Source organism: Triturus cristatus, chromosome 3_2 (genome assembly GCF_964204655.1).
Source record: "Triturus cristatus chromosome 3_2, aTriCri1.1, whole genome shotgun sequence".
In the NCBI taxonomy this organism is placed as follows: Eukaryota; Metazoa; Chordata; class Amphibia; order Caudata; family Salamandridae; genus Triturus; species Triturus cristatus.
Window position 1 is genome coordinate 1,212,638,305 of NC_140584.1, and position 17,242 is coordinate 1,212,655,546.

The window sequence follows — 17,242 nt, forward strand, 5'->3', positions numbered from 1 at the left end:
CGGATCTGCATTATCCGTGATCACTCTGACTATCTGCCCTTTTGCAGCCTTGTTTTAATTGTCACAATGATCTCACCGAGCTCATTTTGTGTGCAGACTCTGCCCCGGGCAGTTCTCCCTAGTTTTCAGCTGTTTTTCCCACCTCTTTGACACTTGCTCAATTTTTGTAAGTCCCTTCACCAGTCCTTACATTTCCATTCCAGAGCGGTGTTCCTTCCTGAGCGGTTGCCAGGTGGAGGTCCTCTTACCACCCAGTTTGATCGGGTGAGTTGGACCATGCTTCAAGTCTATATTTATACATTTTTCCTATTTATCACGACTGAGCATATTGGTTCTATTTCCACACTGTCTCCTCTTTATCTGTTATCTAGGTGCTGCTTGTTTCGCTGAAGAGACTTGCACTCTACAATCAAGTTGAGGGTGCATACCATATCCTTTGTCATGTTTTTTTTTTTTTTTTTTTTTTTTTTTTTTCCCTGCAGTAGCTTCTAGGTCCTGATGAAAGCCTAGCCTAGTCAGGCGTTATGGCTGAAACATGTCGACCACATTCTTTCACGTTGCTTCATTGATCAGACTAGATTAGTGTTGCCCCCACTTCTTTTTAATCTAACATCGGGACGGCATTGTCTAACAGAAGTCCTCTGGCCGTCCCGTCACTAGTTTTAATACACCTACTTTTTTCACTACTACTAGCACTGCAATCCCCACTCACTTTAGGCTCATTTTTGATTTATTCCATTGTTTGGTGCATATCAATCATAGCACAAAGGACTCACATCTCACATAAGGGCGCTGCCTGCCCTGGGAGATTTTGAGATTTTCTTTGGGATGAAAATCCCATGTGATGGGGTTCTACCCTCGGTGATTACATGACCTTGGTATTGGAGCTTCCTCCATTTTCACTACGTACATTAGGCTTTCTCTCCTCACCCCACATACCACCTATTTCCCTTTACCTTTAGACCCCAGGATTCCTGTTGTGTTATTAGTATCAGGCCCTGACATAAATGTTAAATTGGATGGGCAACTGAAGACCCTTTTACAGCTCACACTGAACGACAGTGTCCCATCTAAAAGGGAGTAGTGAGAGGGTCTGCAAATGCCCTGTGGGAAGACACTAAACTATCTCAACATCACACGTACAGTGTCAATTTTCTTTAGTCTTCGGATCAAAACCCTGTGGTATGCAGTATTGAAGACGACAGAAAGATCCAGCAGGGTTGCTGTTACATTGCCATCATCAAGCATAAACATGATGTCATCAAAGTCAGTCATCAGAGCAGATTCCATCCCATGTTGTGGGCGCCACCCATCTGCCTGGGATTACTACGTTGTTTGGCAACCACTTTCAATGGCAGTTTGCTAAATGGCAATATGCCCTTTTCAATCACAACCATGTCATTCCTCTACTCCAAATGTCTTGTAATGTCCCAGCAGTCAGGTTTGCTTTAAAGAAAAATACGACAACTGTGCTAGCAGTTACCCTGTGCTAACAAGGTACAGGAAGATCCGTTCTTCTGCCCAGGAAAGACTATCCTAGTAAACTTCGGGAGACCTAACCCTCTTGTGTGCCTATCACCACTAACCAATCATGTGACTGCACTAATGCTTGACCCATCGTGCATCTCAAAAAAGCCTACTGTTCCTCGTCAGAGCCAAAACTAGCACATGTTGCTGTCTGTGACTCCTGTAGCTTTACTAGAGCCTGGGCCTGCACCTGTTCAGCCAGACATCATCACATTCAGGCGAGCAGACTCCTGTTAAGCTGCCATTGCACCACATTTCTTGAAAGGATCCATACGTTGGTGAGTCTGTCACACCTGACTGAATGTCAGGAAGTCAAAAATGGATTTGAAGAGAAGCATGTCTCCCTTACTGTACCATTTGACTTGCTTTGACAGCATTAAACAATTTCTAACAGCAAAACTACTCAACTTAATTAGAAGCACGCTTGGATGCTGGTCTTATGCGGAACAAGGGGGGCTGCGTGTGTTTTCGCACACACAGTAATTGGTATTTTATACTACATGATTAGTTATTATAGGCTATTCATCTTTACACCATGTACAGACCATGTGCATTAGAATGGTCCTAATATTAAAAATAACCTAGCACTTGTTATAAACTTTACAGTAGAGGTTAGAAGTGACCATGTCTCTTTCAGCATCCATTTTCTGTAGTGTGTCACTACGTGCACAACATGGCTCCAAACAATATTGTGGGCTAAGTATTTTTCACTGCGGTATCTCACCAGTTAACTTTGCAAATTTCCCGAAGAAAGTATTTTGGAGCTCAAACTTACCACGCCTGCATGTAAATCGAACAGCTTCAAATTCACATAGCTAGCATGCAGCTACTTAACGGCAGGATGAAAGAAATGTCCATCGACGCATGCATCCGTTCACATAATGCTTCAGAAAGAGACAAAAAGTATCCAGCCAGGCATGACTCCATTACATACATTGGTGTACGTGAACATTTCATCCACTAAACCATAAGAAACACTACTAGATATATTGTCAGCGGGCCATGTTGACTCCTGTTAATGGGAGCCACAAAGAACACTCAGCTTCTAAAAGCACTTAAGGATCCTACAAATATTGGGACATCACTAAACAAATGCCTTTAAAATAATGTTCCCATGTGCAATTACGTACAGTAACAGTAGATGCGCACCAATATAAAATGTATGTAACTGTTGGTTATGTATCATCTTCTATAATGGTGAAATGGTATTACTGTGAATGAGTTATACAAAGGTACGTTGACACCTCCTGGCCTTTAATTATATATGCACGGTACACAATAAACACCTTTTCATTTAATATTTCTTTCACAAAAAGACTTTTTGTTTGTATTCTTCGATATATATATATATATATATACACACACACTAAGAAGACTGAAGTTGATAATTAACGGTGCATTTTTACTTTATTAACTATCTACAAACGGCAGGCACAGAAAAGCAACAAATATCACTTTTGCATTGGCCACTGCAAGTTCAGGGTTAAAACATTTAGCGTTAAATGAAGCAAGTGTTAAATGAGAATCCACCCAATGAACAGTGTCCGCTTACAAACGGTACTGTTCATATTACAGCTTACATTTAATATTAAAATTTTGCAACAACAACAAATAAATGTTATGATATGGAAATAAAGTCTTGGTTCAAACAGTAAAGAATTATCAGCTGTATTTAATAACTTATTTACAATACACACTTCCATTGCATAATAACTTAGCAGCATTCAAAAACATTCTTCATTATTTATTTTGTGCTTCCTATAGATTGATAGATCCACACTTCTTCATTACTAAGGTACGTAAAAAATACATTTTATGAACTATAATTCCATCTTTACATTATATTCGCTTTTTTCGCTTCAGAGCATATTTATAATTCTACAACTTAAAGAAGTAGGTATGGCCCCAAGACAAAGCCTAATTCATTGCTGGCTACCATCAAGATAGTAGTATATTTTCTGCTATTCCTAAGGGAAAAGCAGGGCCTCACATACAGTACACTTGCTATTCTACCCCTGCAAAACCGGGATAAGTACCCTAAACTGCCAAGAGGGACAGGGTAGATGCATATCTGAAAAAAGTGGGGTCCTCTTTTGTGCAACCGTCTGAAGTGGGCTGTGGGGTTTACTGGTCAAGAGTAAAATAAAATGCACTAATGTTATACATTAAAGAGCTGTATCACAAAAATGCCATGTACACTATATTGCTATATATATAGAAATATGCAGATTTATTGAATACAATCCAATTATCTATTTCATACAAAAAATAATGTGTATATTAAAAACAATTTCACACATTCCCCACATCAATTATATATCTCATTATATCATAACATTCACACATAAGACTTTGCTTTTCATCAATACAATCAGTTTAAAAACCAAATCCTTCTACAATTAAAAATCATACATAAAAACAACATATTATGAGATATGATTGATATAAAGAATGTGTAAAATTGTTTTAATATACACATGACTTTTTTATCAAATAGATCATTGGATTGTATTTAATAAATATAGATATTCCTCTGTATATAACAATATGGTCTATATGTATAGGAAATAAAAACTCCTCCTCCCCTGCAACGACTTCAAGTCTGCCATTCAAGCTCTAGTGCTTCCCAGGTTGGACTATGGAAGTGCCACCCTCTGCGGCTTGACCAGATCGAAAACCGCTCCATTAAGAACCTCCCTCAACTCTGCTACAAGGCTCGTCACTGGATCAAAATGAAAATCACATCACCCCGGATTTAAAATCCGTTGATTGGCTCCCCTACCAAGCAAGAATTCAACTGAAAATTGTCTGTATGACCCAAAAAGCTCTACACTTCACTACCTCTAGCTACCTCATGTAGAGGCTCGAACTTTTGGGGCGCTCCAGATCTTTGTCAAGCTCTACTGCTGAAACCACAGAGATTCTACAAAAAGAAAACTTATAACAGAACCTTCTCTGGCATCGCCCTGAGAATTTGGAACTCCCTCCCCCCTGAAATAAGACTGAATCTTTCAACTACATCTTTCAAGAAAGAAGTTAAACTGCTAATGATGAATACATTTCTGCCCTAGACCCTAAGATTCTCTCTCTCTCCAAGCATTGTATGACTCGTCAACTACACTCTGGACTACTGCTATCTGGGTATGCTACCTGTTTCAACAATGTGGCAACACTGCCCTTTGCTGGGTGTAGCCTGATCCTGTACTGCCCTAGATTATGACAGTATGATTATTGCTCACTTGTTATGGTTTTGCCTTTTCTGATCTATCTTTATTATTATTAAGGTGTCACCACCCTCATTGGGGGTGTTGCCAAGCATGTACTACTCTTAATCATGCAATTCCAATTATTATTCGCTTGTCCTGATAATGTCTTTGCGGATCTATCTGTCGTAACATTGAAGGAGTCAACACCTGCTTTGCGGTGTTTCCTTATCCGGTACTGTTCTAGTTTATGTCACTATGGATTTTATACGTCCCTGCTCTGTCATTTGCAAAGTGCTCCGATACCCGCGAGCGTCTTGTTCATGTTATATAAAACTTTCAAATAAGATAAATAAACTTCCCCAATAAACATCTGAGACACACAGCCTTGCACATGAAGTCAAGGTTGCTGCAGAAGTATTAGTGCCAGATAAAGAGTGAGTGGGGGCTCAGTCCTTGACAATCTCCAACATCCTGCATCTAGCGTTTGATCACACACTATTTCATTCACATTATTAAGGGTAGCAAATTTCCACAGAGTGTTTCACCAACCATATTTTGCTCATCTTACATCCGTTGCACATTGTTTTAAATTAAAATAGTGCCCGCATTTAATTTTCTTATTACCATCCTCCATCATTTCAGCTCAGATCTTGAAATGAAGTTAAAGGAACTCATGCATAAAGCCATTGTGTGGTCGCTAAGCATGCGATTTGCAAATCCACAAAATGGCTTTTTTAAATGTACTTAACCCATTTTTCAATTTGGTAACAAGTTATCAAATTGCACAATGGATTTGGAAAGGCATAATGAATCGCTATTTGGAAAGGTTATGTTTAGGGAGTCCCTTCTAAATAGGAATTTGTTGTGATATATATCAATGTTTTTAAATCCAGTCACAAACATTGAAAAGTTACCAACTCCAAAGTTATGTTATATGTATTTCTAAAGCGCACTGTCACCTGCGAGTTACATGGCATAGTAACACATTTGCAAAAGTAAATAAAAAATTTAATTTAAATAAAATTGTCTGGGGACCACTGAGAACTGTCAAACGTGAAAAAATAAACTTTCCTTTTCACATGCAGCCCGTCTGCGTTGAAGAAAGCAGGTTGACTTTAACAAGAAAGGTTTGTCAAAGCGATCACAGACCTATTGATCTGCTGACCCCAGCAGACCACCATCCCCCTGATGGCATCCAGTTGTAGTGAGCCACAGTTTACCAACTTCCTAATGAATATTGATGAGGTAAGTCAGATTGTGATCCACTGTTATCCAGAATTTTGTCAACCAACCTATTAGTACACAGAACGGTTCACAAAATTATTTTCTATTAGCAAAACATCTGTAAAGACTTTACAACCACTTTATGCTAATTGAAATGTCATATCCAGACTCTTGATCTAAATCGTATTCTCTTATACCAGCCCTTTGGAGTATAAAGAAAAAACAAGTAGTCACAGCCTAATGACCAACTCATAAGACAATAGATCATACACCTTCAGCAGCTACAATTGTATTATTTAAGATAATGTAAAGGTTGTATATAGGACATGTAACCCCTCTTTTGGGTTGAGGCATACTAGTGATATTGTCTGCAATTTAAGTTTGCTCTTAGTTTCTATGCATTAAAGACCCAATTATCCTTCACCACCTAGGCCCATTTTAAGTCATTGTATAATGCCACTGCTTTTACAACTGAGGGATTACTGAGATGTTTCTCCGCAAAGTGTACAGCGACTTGATAATTAACCTAGCTCTGATAGCGCTTATTTTGTAAAAGGTGTTGCAAAGACAAATTAGTACATGCAGTTTGGCAATTAACCATGGATTGTATCCCATACTTGGGTCTCTCTTTATAGTTCATGGATGTAAAGAAACCCACAGTTGTGGTGATTAAGCAACTCTTCTGTTTCCTGGTCGCAAAGGGCCTTTGTGTTAGTATTGGCTACCGTTGAGCGGAGGGCGGGGCAGGTGAGAGCCAGACACGCCCACTGACATTGACGCAGCTGAGCGGTTAGCGCTCTAGTAGCCCTGACGAGAGACTATTTAGGCGGAAGGAGGCCTGGGCTCTTCGCGGTAAGGGAAGACGGTGGCAGTGTCTTCCTAATCCGCTTGGCGCCCGGCGTCAGCTGTCATTGCCCGGAGAGAGTGGTGATTTGTCACGAGAGAATTGCTTGACCTGGTTAAAACGCCGGTCTTACTTTGCACTTTGTATTTTGCACACTTTTTATATTCATTTTAATGTAGCAATTGTAATGATTGGTGTGTAAGATTGTTAATTCTGCTCGTTTCACGTAGCGCTCGATTGAGTAATTTTAACCTACTTGAACTGTCCGCTGATTGCGGGGGCCTTCAGGGCTCAAACCTGGTCTGTGCTCGGTGTCACTGCCTGCCCGCCCCGTTCCGACTCGGTATTGGCTACCGTTGAGCGGAGGGCGGGGCAGGTGAGAGCCAGACACGCCCACTGACATTGACGCAGCTGAGCGGTTAGCGCTCTAGTAGCCCTGACGAGAGACTATTTAGGCGGAAGGAGGCCTGGGCTCTTCGCGGTAAGGGAAGACGGTGGCAGTGTCTTCCTAATCCGCTTGGCGCCCGGCGTCAGCTGTCATTGCCCGGAGAGAGTGGTGATTTGTCACGAGAGAATTGCTTGACCTGGTTAAAACGCCGGTCTTACTTTGCACTTTGTATTTTGCACACTTTTTATATTCATTTTAATGTAGCAATTTTAATGATTGGTGTGTAAGATTGTTAATTCTGCTCGTTTCACGTAGCGCTCGATTGAGTAATTTTAACCTACTTGAACTGTCCGCTGATTGCGGGGGCCTTCAGGGCTCAAACCTGGTCTGTGCTCGGTGTCACTGCCTGCCCGCCCCGTTCCGACTCGGTATTGGCTACCGTTGAGCGGAGGGCGGGGCAGGTGAGAGCCAGACACGCCCACTGACATTGACGCAGCTGAGCGGTTAGCGCTCTAGTAGCCCTGACGAGAGACTATTTAGGCGGAAGGAGGCCTGGGCTCTTCGCGGTAAGGGAAGACGGTGGCAGTGTCTTCCTAATCCGCTTGGCGCCCGGCGTCAGCTGTCATTGCCCGGAGAGAGTGGTGATTTGTCACGAGAGAATTGCTTGACCTGGTTAAAACGCCGGTCTTACTTTGCACTTTGTATTTTGCACACTTTTTATATTCATTTTAATGTAGCAATTTTAATGATTGGTGTGTAAGATTGTTAATTCTGCTCGTTTCACGTAGCGCTCGATTGAGTAATTTTAACCTACTTGAACTGTCCGCTGATTGCGGGGGCCTTCAGGGCTCAAACCTGGTCTGTGCTCGGTGTCACTGCCTGCCCGCCCCGTTCCGACTCGGTATTGGCTACCGTTGAGCGGAGGGCGGGGCAGGTGAGAGCCAGACACGCCCACTGACATTGACGCAGCTGAGCGGTTAGCGCTCTAGTAGCCCTGACGAGAGACTATTTAGGCGGAAGGAGGCCTGGGCTCTTCGCGGTAAGGGAAGACGGTGGCAGTGTCTTCCTAATCCGCTTGGCGCCCGGCGTCAGCTGTCATTGCCCGGAGAGAGTGGTGATTTGTCACGAGAGAATTGCTTGACCTGGTTAAAACGCCGGTCTTACTTTGCACTTTGTATTTTGCACACTTTTTATATTCATTTTAATGTAGCAATTTTAATGATTGGTGTGTAAGATTGTTAATTCTGCTCGTTTCACGTAGCGCTCGATTGAGTAATTTTAACCTACTTGAACTGTCCGCTGATTGCGGGGGCCTTCAGGGCTCAAACCTGGTCTGTGCTCGGTGTCACTGCCTGCCCGCCCCGTTCCGACTCGGTATTGGCTACCGTTGAGCGGAGGGCGGGGCAGGTGAGAGCCAGACACGCCCACTGACATTGACGCAGCTGAGCGGTTAGCGCTCTAGTAGCCCTGACGAGAGACTATTTAGCCAGCAGTCGGCCCGAGCGCGCAGCGGTTGCGCGCAGAGGGGCGCCCTTGACGGCGCCAAAGACTAGCCTAAGACCAGCCCGTCTGCGCCCGTCTGCGCCCGTCCGCGACAGGACGGGACAAGGGGCAATGGGGGCACCGTCGATAATCCAATCGCTGACCGCCACAACGAGGATCATATATTCCAGTGAGACGCTACGTCAGCTGGGCGTGAGCCCCATTCGGATATGTGGACTAGGAGGTAATGTAGAGGTGGAAGGCCCCTTCTCCTGCCGCCATTGTCAGACCCAGTTTACCATTGCCAGCCAGAACACTCATCCTCATGGCTCTAGGACGGATCTTTCCCCCACCGGTAACACTAGTAACAAATCTGCCAGTGCTACTACAAGAAGGAAAAATCTTTTGTGTAATGTAAGATCTCTACCGAAACATGCTTCTGAGATATGGGACCTAATTTCCACTAGCAATCCAGATCTATGCTTTCTCACGGAAACATGGTTAAAACCTTGCTCAACTCCTACAATTGCATTAGCCATTCCCTTGGGTTATAAAATTATTAGATTAGATCGACCCTCGAAAATAGGCGGAGGAATTGCTATTGTTCACAAACAAGATATTGACTGTTCTATGGTAACTGAGCTATCTACACCGGAAATTGAACTAATAATATTTAAAATCACTCCCTCTGAAAAAAACACAGCCACGCAGATGGGTGCCTTAGTTTATCGCCCCCCGGGCTCATGTGCTAACTTTTCTAATGTTTTACTCGAATCTTTGGCTCCATATATCAGCAATGATAAAGATTTTATTTTACTTGGAGATTTTAACATTCACAGTGAACTAATAAATTGTAAAGAAGCCCAGTCGGTTTTACAGGACCTTTTGCTTCTGGGGTTATCACAGGTTAACTCTGGACCTACACACCGGGCAGGACATACATTAGACCTCATATTAACAAACCATCCCTCAATCGCATGTCTACCGCCTATTCAAACCAGCTGGTCTGATCATTTTGTTATTGAATTTCATACCTTTCAACATAAAAATATTGGTCATGAATCAGTTTTTCTTCCCTGCAAACGCCGCCCCTGGTATAAGGTTAATGAACAGACTTTTAAAGATAATTTTATTAACCCCTCCTACCCTGCCTCAGAGGGAATGGATGGTGCCTTAAGGGAATTTGATTTAGCCACTAGGCGAACGATAGACATCATCGCCCCATTGAGACAATTTAAACCACGCCCTGCCAATAAACAAGAGATCTGGTTTTCTGATGAGCTTCGAATTTTAAAACAGAACTCTAGGAAGCTGGAAAAAAGATGGAGAACCTCTCATCAGGAGAAGGATAGAAAGCAATACTGGGCTTCTCTATCCATCTATCACAAAGCCATTCGTGGGGCACGTAAAACCCATATAGCATCACAAATTGCTGCGGCAGGGAACTCCTCAAGGGTTCTCTATCAGGTTTTACAGTCTTTTGTGAAGCCAGTTGCCTGCGAAAGCTCTGAAGCAGCATCCCAACTTCTCTGTGATCAAATTTCGTCCTTCTTTTCTAATAAGATAGACAGGATTTATGAGAATATTGTCAATTCTAATCTCGCCTCCACTGCCATGGTCCCCTGTCAGGTCTTTAATGATACTGAACATGTGCCTAATACACAAGTTTTAGACACCTTTCCCTCAATCTCTTCCCCAGACTTATTGGCTCTGATGACCCAGATAAAAAGTGGTAGCCCGGATGACATCATACCTGCCAAACTTATGCCCATCCTTTCTGGACAACTTGGCCCCATGATTCAAGGACTGGTCAACCTGTCTCTTGGCTTGGGCTCTGTTCCCAAGGATTGGAAGCGTGCGTTGGTAAGGCCCATCAGGAAAAATACATCTATTCCTTGGACCGAGCTTACCAATTTAAGACCTATCTCACTGCTTCCTTTTCTGGGGAAACTGACAGAAAAACATGTCAACAGACACTTGTCCGGCTTTGTTGAAGATGTGGGTGGCCTGGACTACTCACAATCCGGGTTCAGGCCAAAACACAGTACAGAGTCTACTCTTCTGTCTGTGGTAGACGACCTACATATGCTTCAAGATAGGGGTTACTCTGTAATCTTGGTTTTGCTTGACTTGTCGGCAGCGTTCGACACCGTGTCACATAGCATTCTTGTTGACCGGTTGTCGAACATGGGAGTGAAGAACAAAGCCCTTGCCTGGCTGAGAAGCTTTCTTACTGGCCGTACCCAGACTGTCACCATGGGTACTTACCGTTCCAGGGAAGTAGAAATTACGAAAGGGGTGCCACAGGGCTCCTGTCTGAGCCCTACACTTTTTAACATCTATGTGGCACCCCTGGCAAGAGTGATGCGCGAATTTGGTTTTATTCCAGTGTCTTATGCTGACGACACACAGCTCCTCTTCCCTTTCAAAACCCTCACGACGGAAATTAAGAACTCTTTCTCGGCAGGCATGAAGGCTGTAGGGCAATGGATGTCATCTAATTACCTACAATGCAATGTCAGCAAAACAGAGATTATGTTGTTTGGAGGGGCCAAGATACTGTGGTCCCCCGATTGGTGGCCCCCGGATCTGGGTATGGTTCCTGAACCGAAGCAGGTTGTTAAAAATCTGGGGATACGCCTTGACCAGGATTTAGTGTTAAGGCAGCATACCAACTATATTACAGGTGTATGCTTCCACACTATTGGCCTGTTGCGTAAGATTCTTCCTTTGTTGCCGGATGCCTCCAGGAGGACCCTGGTGCAGGCTCTTGTTCTAAGTCGGCTGGATTACTGTAATGGCCTGCTCCTCGCAGCAAATGAGGGAGTGTTGGCCAAGTTACAGGTGATCCAGAATACAGCAGCTCGACTGGTCCTTAACGCCCCTCCGAGAACAGCTTCTAAACCTCTTTTGGAAAAACTGCATTGGCTGTCAATCCGGCAACGGACTAAGTTTAAAATCTGTTGCCTGATCCACAAAAGTATAAATGGCCAAGGTCCCCTGTACTTGGAAAACAAATTCATTCCCTATATTCCTACCAGGTCCTTGAGATCCAGCAATGGTTCTCTGCTGGTGGTGCCCCGTGCCAAAAAAGCAAGACATGGGGGTAAAGCATTGTCAGTCGTAGGACCTATACTGTGGAACAGTCTACCCCTAACTTTAAGACTATGTCCCGAACACTTGCAATTCAGGAAACAGCTTAAAACTTTGTTGTTTAAAAGTGACATCTAAGACGGCTCTCCCTGTCTGCTAATGATCAGCTGAAACCCGTTCCAGAGCGCAGAGATACTCCATTGGAGTCGATTCCAGCGCTATATAAACCCGCAAATAAATAAATAAATAAATAAATAAATATCATAGCTCCTCTTGTAATTCATTGTGTAGTCATTGAATTACAGGTACCCTATTTTCTATGTTATTTCATGCTTTTGGTGTAGTCAAATAGTTAGCTGTACCTTTGTTTTATTATTAATTTGTGCTGCAATTGTAATTTTCAATTATAATGTTCATTAACAAAGTTTCATATGTGCAGAAACCCTTAAGTATGGAGTTTGTATAAATTAGTTACATTTTGATTTCTGTCATGAATAGCTCGCAGACCAATAATTTCAGTTTTTATTTTCATTCTAACAGGTGAAAGTTGCACTGTATGAAGCACGCAACAAAATACTTGTATGAAGAGGTCCTGGTAGAATCTACGGTGTTGTGTTCCTCATAGAATCTCCATCTAATGACAGCCAGAAACTCCTGAAGGTCTTCTCAGACACCAGATTCCAACCTCGTTGAGGAGACGACGACACCATGAAACATATAAACTCAGTTTTGTAAATGTTACTTCCCTAAAGACTGTCGATGATTACTATTGACATAAGAAGTTCTTGGAAGTGGAACCTCAGCGCAAATCCTGCATGTATTGAGCTGCAGGTCACAGACTAAAGAAGCAATCTGTTGCTGATGAGTATGATATCCTTGTTATGAACTCGGATGACATACACTGACGAGGTCATTTTCAAATGTTATACAAACGTACTCAGTGGAACAAAGACTGTCTTGTAAACATAACTAATGTTACCACAGAAAATCCACAAGTGCATTAACTTTCTGGAAGGTTAGAAACATTTATTAAACATTACACAGCATTTTCTGTAAAAGGGATTTCCAAAGAGACATCCGAAAAGCCACTGACTTGAGCAGCAGAGGTGTACCGAATGTGATAAACCTTCCAGCGGTAAAGACGATCTACAGAGACATTATGCATGCTACATAGGGAATAACCCTGACCAGGGTATTAACTGCATACACGCCTGGGAAAAATAAGAGATTTATTTAGCAGAGGTGAACGTTAACTACGAAATTAAGAGTTAACTGACTACCTTCACACTGTTGTTCAATAACTAATCTCAGCAAATCGAAGACACTGTACCTTATAAAGGGAGACCACCACCAGCCGGAGCTGAGATGGCCGAAACACTGCAACCGTTCAAAATAATTGAGGTTTGTTCCCAGCAATGAATGTATGCAAGATGCACTCAGCGAAGGAAAGCAAGCTCACCAAAGCACGGCCCAGGGAGAGGTTATTCAATGTACTACAGGTGACAAGGAGTGCAATGAGATTCCTTGTAAAGCACAACATATGAACACTATATAGGTTACATAACGGTTCTAAATTTTACAACTTTCTATAGAAATACCTATGTAAAGAAATATCAGATAGACTACACTGAACTCTGACCCTATATATCTACACCTAGTGTAATGATATTCCATTTGAGTCATCTGATACATGCCCACAAAAACTGCACCAGTAGCCTATTTCAGTCAACCAAATATAGCGATGCATCAGTACCAATGGCTCTCTAAAGTGTCACCATAAAAACCACACAAAAAACTATGAATGTATGAAGTTTGAGCAGTCATTTTTAAAAACTACTTATCAGCAAACTCACACTAGAGAGTGACCACATACATGTGACATGGCACTTTTGAGAAGGATTGATCTATATTGGAATCAGAAATGCTACACCAGGACAATAGTTAATATAGTAAATGCAGCAATACTTTGAATACAAAAAGGCAGCAGGTGGAACGTTGAAAAAGTCACACTTTTGAGAAACCACATAAATATTCTGAAGATGACAGGGCTTTTAGTAGAAAATATCTACTGATGTTACATCATAGAACTCACACGGGAGAGAAACCATATGCTTGTTCTGAATATGTCAAGGCTTTTAGTGAAAATGAGGTTCTATCACTAGATCAGAGAACTCATGAAGAAGCGAAACCATACAAATGTTGCAAGGCTTACACTACAGGGAAACAATTGGCGCAACATTCTAAAATTCAAACAGGAGAGAAGATATATTCATGTTCTGAATGTGACAAAGCTTTCAGTCAGAAAGGAGATCTGTTACGGCATCTGAGAGTTCACACTGGGGAGAAACCATATAAATGTTCTGAATGTGACAGGACTTTTAGGGTAAAAGAGGGTCTATCATCACATCAGAGAACTCACACAGGTGAGAAACCATATAAATGTTTTGAATGTGATAAGACTTTCAGTGAAAAACAACATTTGATGGTACACCATAGAACACACACTGGTGACAAACCATATAAATGTTCTGAATGTTGCAAGGCATTCAGTAGAAAGGGACTACTTATATCACATCATAGAACTCACACAGGTGAGAAACCATATAAATGTTCTGAATGTGACAAAGCTTTCAAGGTAAAGAGTGCTCTATTGATACATCATCGAACTCACACAGATGAGAAACCATTTAAATGTTCTGAATGTGAATATTCTTGCAAACGAAAGGACCACCTATTGCAACATCAGGGAATTCACACAGACGAGAAACCATTTATATGTGCGGGATGTAGCAAGGCTTTCAACAGAAAGCAAGTGCTCGCGCAACATCATGGAATTCACAGAGGTGAGAAAATATATAAATGTTTTGAATGTGACAATGCTTTCAGCCAAAATGGGGATCTATCTCTGTGTCAGAGAGCTCACAAAGATGCCAAACCGTATAAATGTTCTGAATGTGGTAAGTCTTACGCTACAAAGAGACACCTGGCGCAACATCATAGATTTTACACAAGAGAGAAGGTATATACATGTTCTGAATGTGACAAAGCTTTCATTCATAAGAGGGAGCTGTTACAGCATCTGAGAATTCATACCGGGGAGAAACCATATAAATGCTCTGAATGTGGCAAAGCTTTCAGGGTAAAAGGTGGTCTGTCATTACATCAGACAATTCACACAGGTGAGAAACCATTTAAATGTTCCGAATGTGACCAGGCTTTCAGGGGAAAACAACAATTGATGGTACACCATAGAACTCACACTGGTGAGAAACCATATAAATGTTCTGAATGTGTCAAGGCTTTCAGTGAACAACAACAATTGATAGTACACCATAGAACTCACACAGGTGAGAAACCATATAAATGTACTGAATGTGACAAGGCGTTCTGTCAAAAGATTGGGCTATCACAACATCTGAGAACTCACACCAGCGAGAAACCATATTAATGTTCTGAATGTGAAGAGGCTTTCAGTGGAAAGACCTACTGATGTCACATCATAGAAATAACACAAGTAAGAAACCGTATAAATGTTTTGAATGTGACATGGCTTTCAAGGTAAAGGGGGCTCTGTTGATGCATCATAGATGAGAAACCATATAAACGTTCTGAATGTGAATATGCTTCCAAACTAAAGCAATACCTATTGCAGCATCAAAGAGTTCACTCAGGTGTGAAACCATTAATACGTTCAGGGTGTCTAAAGGCTTTAAGCAGAGCACAATTGTTCTCTCAACATCATAGAACACATAAAGGTGAGAAAATATACATTTTCTAAATGTGAAGAATGCTTCATTCTAAATAGAGCTCTATAATTTCTTTTGCGAGTTCATTTTGGGAAGAAGCTACATGAAAGTTTGAAGTGTGATAATGTTTTCATACTAAAGGGGAACTCTGTCAGATCATCAAAGAATTCATTAAATGGGCTGATTGTGGTAAAGCTGGTCAGATGTTTGTTCTATGAGCAGGTTTTAGAGCTTAAATGTGCAAGAAGCCATATACACTCTGAATCGGACAAGGCTTATACTACAAAGTTTAAGCTTCTGATAAATCGTGGATCTGACAGCAGGAATAATTCAGTTCAAAGTAATTCCGATAAACCTCTTCAAAGTGCGACAAAACAAGCTGTCAATTTATATTTCTTATGATATCCTGTAGCTTTATATTAACAGTCTTAGCTACAGGAGATGATAAACCAACTGGGTTGGTAAATTACTAAATATAAAGATGATTTACAAAATCCACTCCATTCCCAGACCGTTCCATGAAGAGATGGCATGAGCCTCATTGAAACAGGTACGCCTGAAGGTTCACGACAACAAGACTACGTACATACAGGCCTAACTCAACTTCCATCATGAAATTTTCACTGGTGGACCTCCTTATGAAAATTGTGACAGGCAGTCTATCAAAGTGGCAGGAAGGAATCAACAGAATAAACAAGTCCAGGTGCATGAATGGCTATGCGGACAACTGCAAAACATAGGTGATGGATTAAGCATTAAAGTCCAGGTCAGTGGTTTAAACTGAAAGTGATTTTACTGTATGCGTACAAATAAAACTACCTGACAGGATTGTATTTTGCTTGAAGAGTTGGAGACGGTTGCACTTGGTCTGTGGTTAACTACTCACTGCAGAAAGCTATTTTGCAAATACACACAAGAAATTCACTTGTCTTGTTAATACTATGTAAATATAACATCTCAGTGCCAGATGGACATCAGGCTCATGAACCAATCAGAATTGCAGAAAACAGAAGTAAAATAACATAAGGCATTGTAAACCATGTTTGTTTCTATATCCTTTAAATTAAGTTAATTTGCTGATTTTCTTCTGAATTGAGATGCATGGTAATAAAACGCAACCCTAATGGACAAGGTTGACTGGGTGATTACATGAAGTTCTGAAGGTGTTGAAGTTAAAGGATTGTCACTGAACAAGCCAGGGCATTCTATAATATGCTTCATATGTTACATACTATCCATGTTAACTTATGTTGAACTACTTCAGGGGCCATGGTTCAATAATGGAGAGGACAGAAGGAGAGAAGTGGTGGGCTGTGGCTAGTATAGGCGTGACTCACATTGGAGAAGTGAAGACATTTGCGACTTATTGTAATAGAAGGAAAGGAGTGCATAGCAGGAAACCAAGTAGAAATACAATGTAATGAAGCATTCCAAGAAGGTACAACAGCGCAGATGTAAACCCTTTTTGAGCACAAAGTTGAAAGGTGAATAGCAGGAGTGAGAGTCAGACAGACATTTGCTTAAATACAAAAGCAAGGAATTTGAATTGGGCTTCACGGCGTGTGAGGGGTCGCCCAGGCTGTTGTCGCTAAAGTCAGATGAGCTATTTTTTGTGGAAGAGTGGCGAGCACGTGTGTTACAAAGTTGATCACTTTGTAGGAGAATGAGAAAGGCATGCTCCAGGACACCCACAAAGTCTGTATCACAGAAGTATAGTGTGCTCATGATGATT

General features: G+C 41.7%; 1 protein-coding gene across 5 annotated transcripts in view; it reads left to right on the top strand.

The window, feature by feature from the left end:
• Positions 1 to 16,641, top strand: part of LOC146859470 (uncharacterized) — a 41,795-nt gene extending 25,154 nt beyond the window's left edge. For 3 of the 5 annotated variants that reach the window (XR_014980123.1, XR_014980125.1, XM_085650191.1), the window contains one exon: positions 12,305 to 16,641. Coding sequence is in view for 1 of the 5 variants with exons in the window: in XM_085650191.1 (XP_085506317.1) it covers positions 13,836 to 15,212 (1,377 nt within the window). In the remaining 4 variants the exon portion in view is untranslated. Of the gene's footprint in view, positions 1 to 5,818; positions 5,979 to 12,304 lie in introns of all 5 variants that reach the window. The other 2 variants (XR_014980126.1, XR_014980124.1) reach the window with 1 other exon arrangement.
• The last annotated feature ends 601 nt before the right edge of the window (positions 16,642 to 17,242 follow it).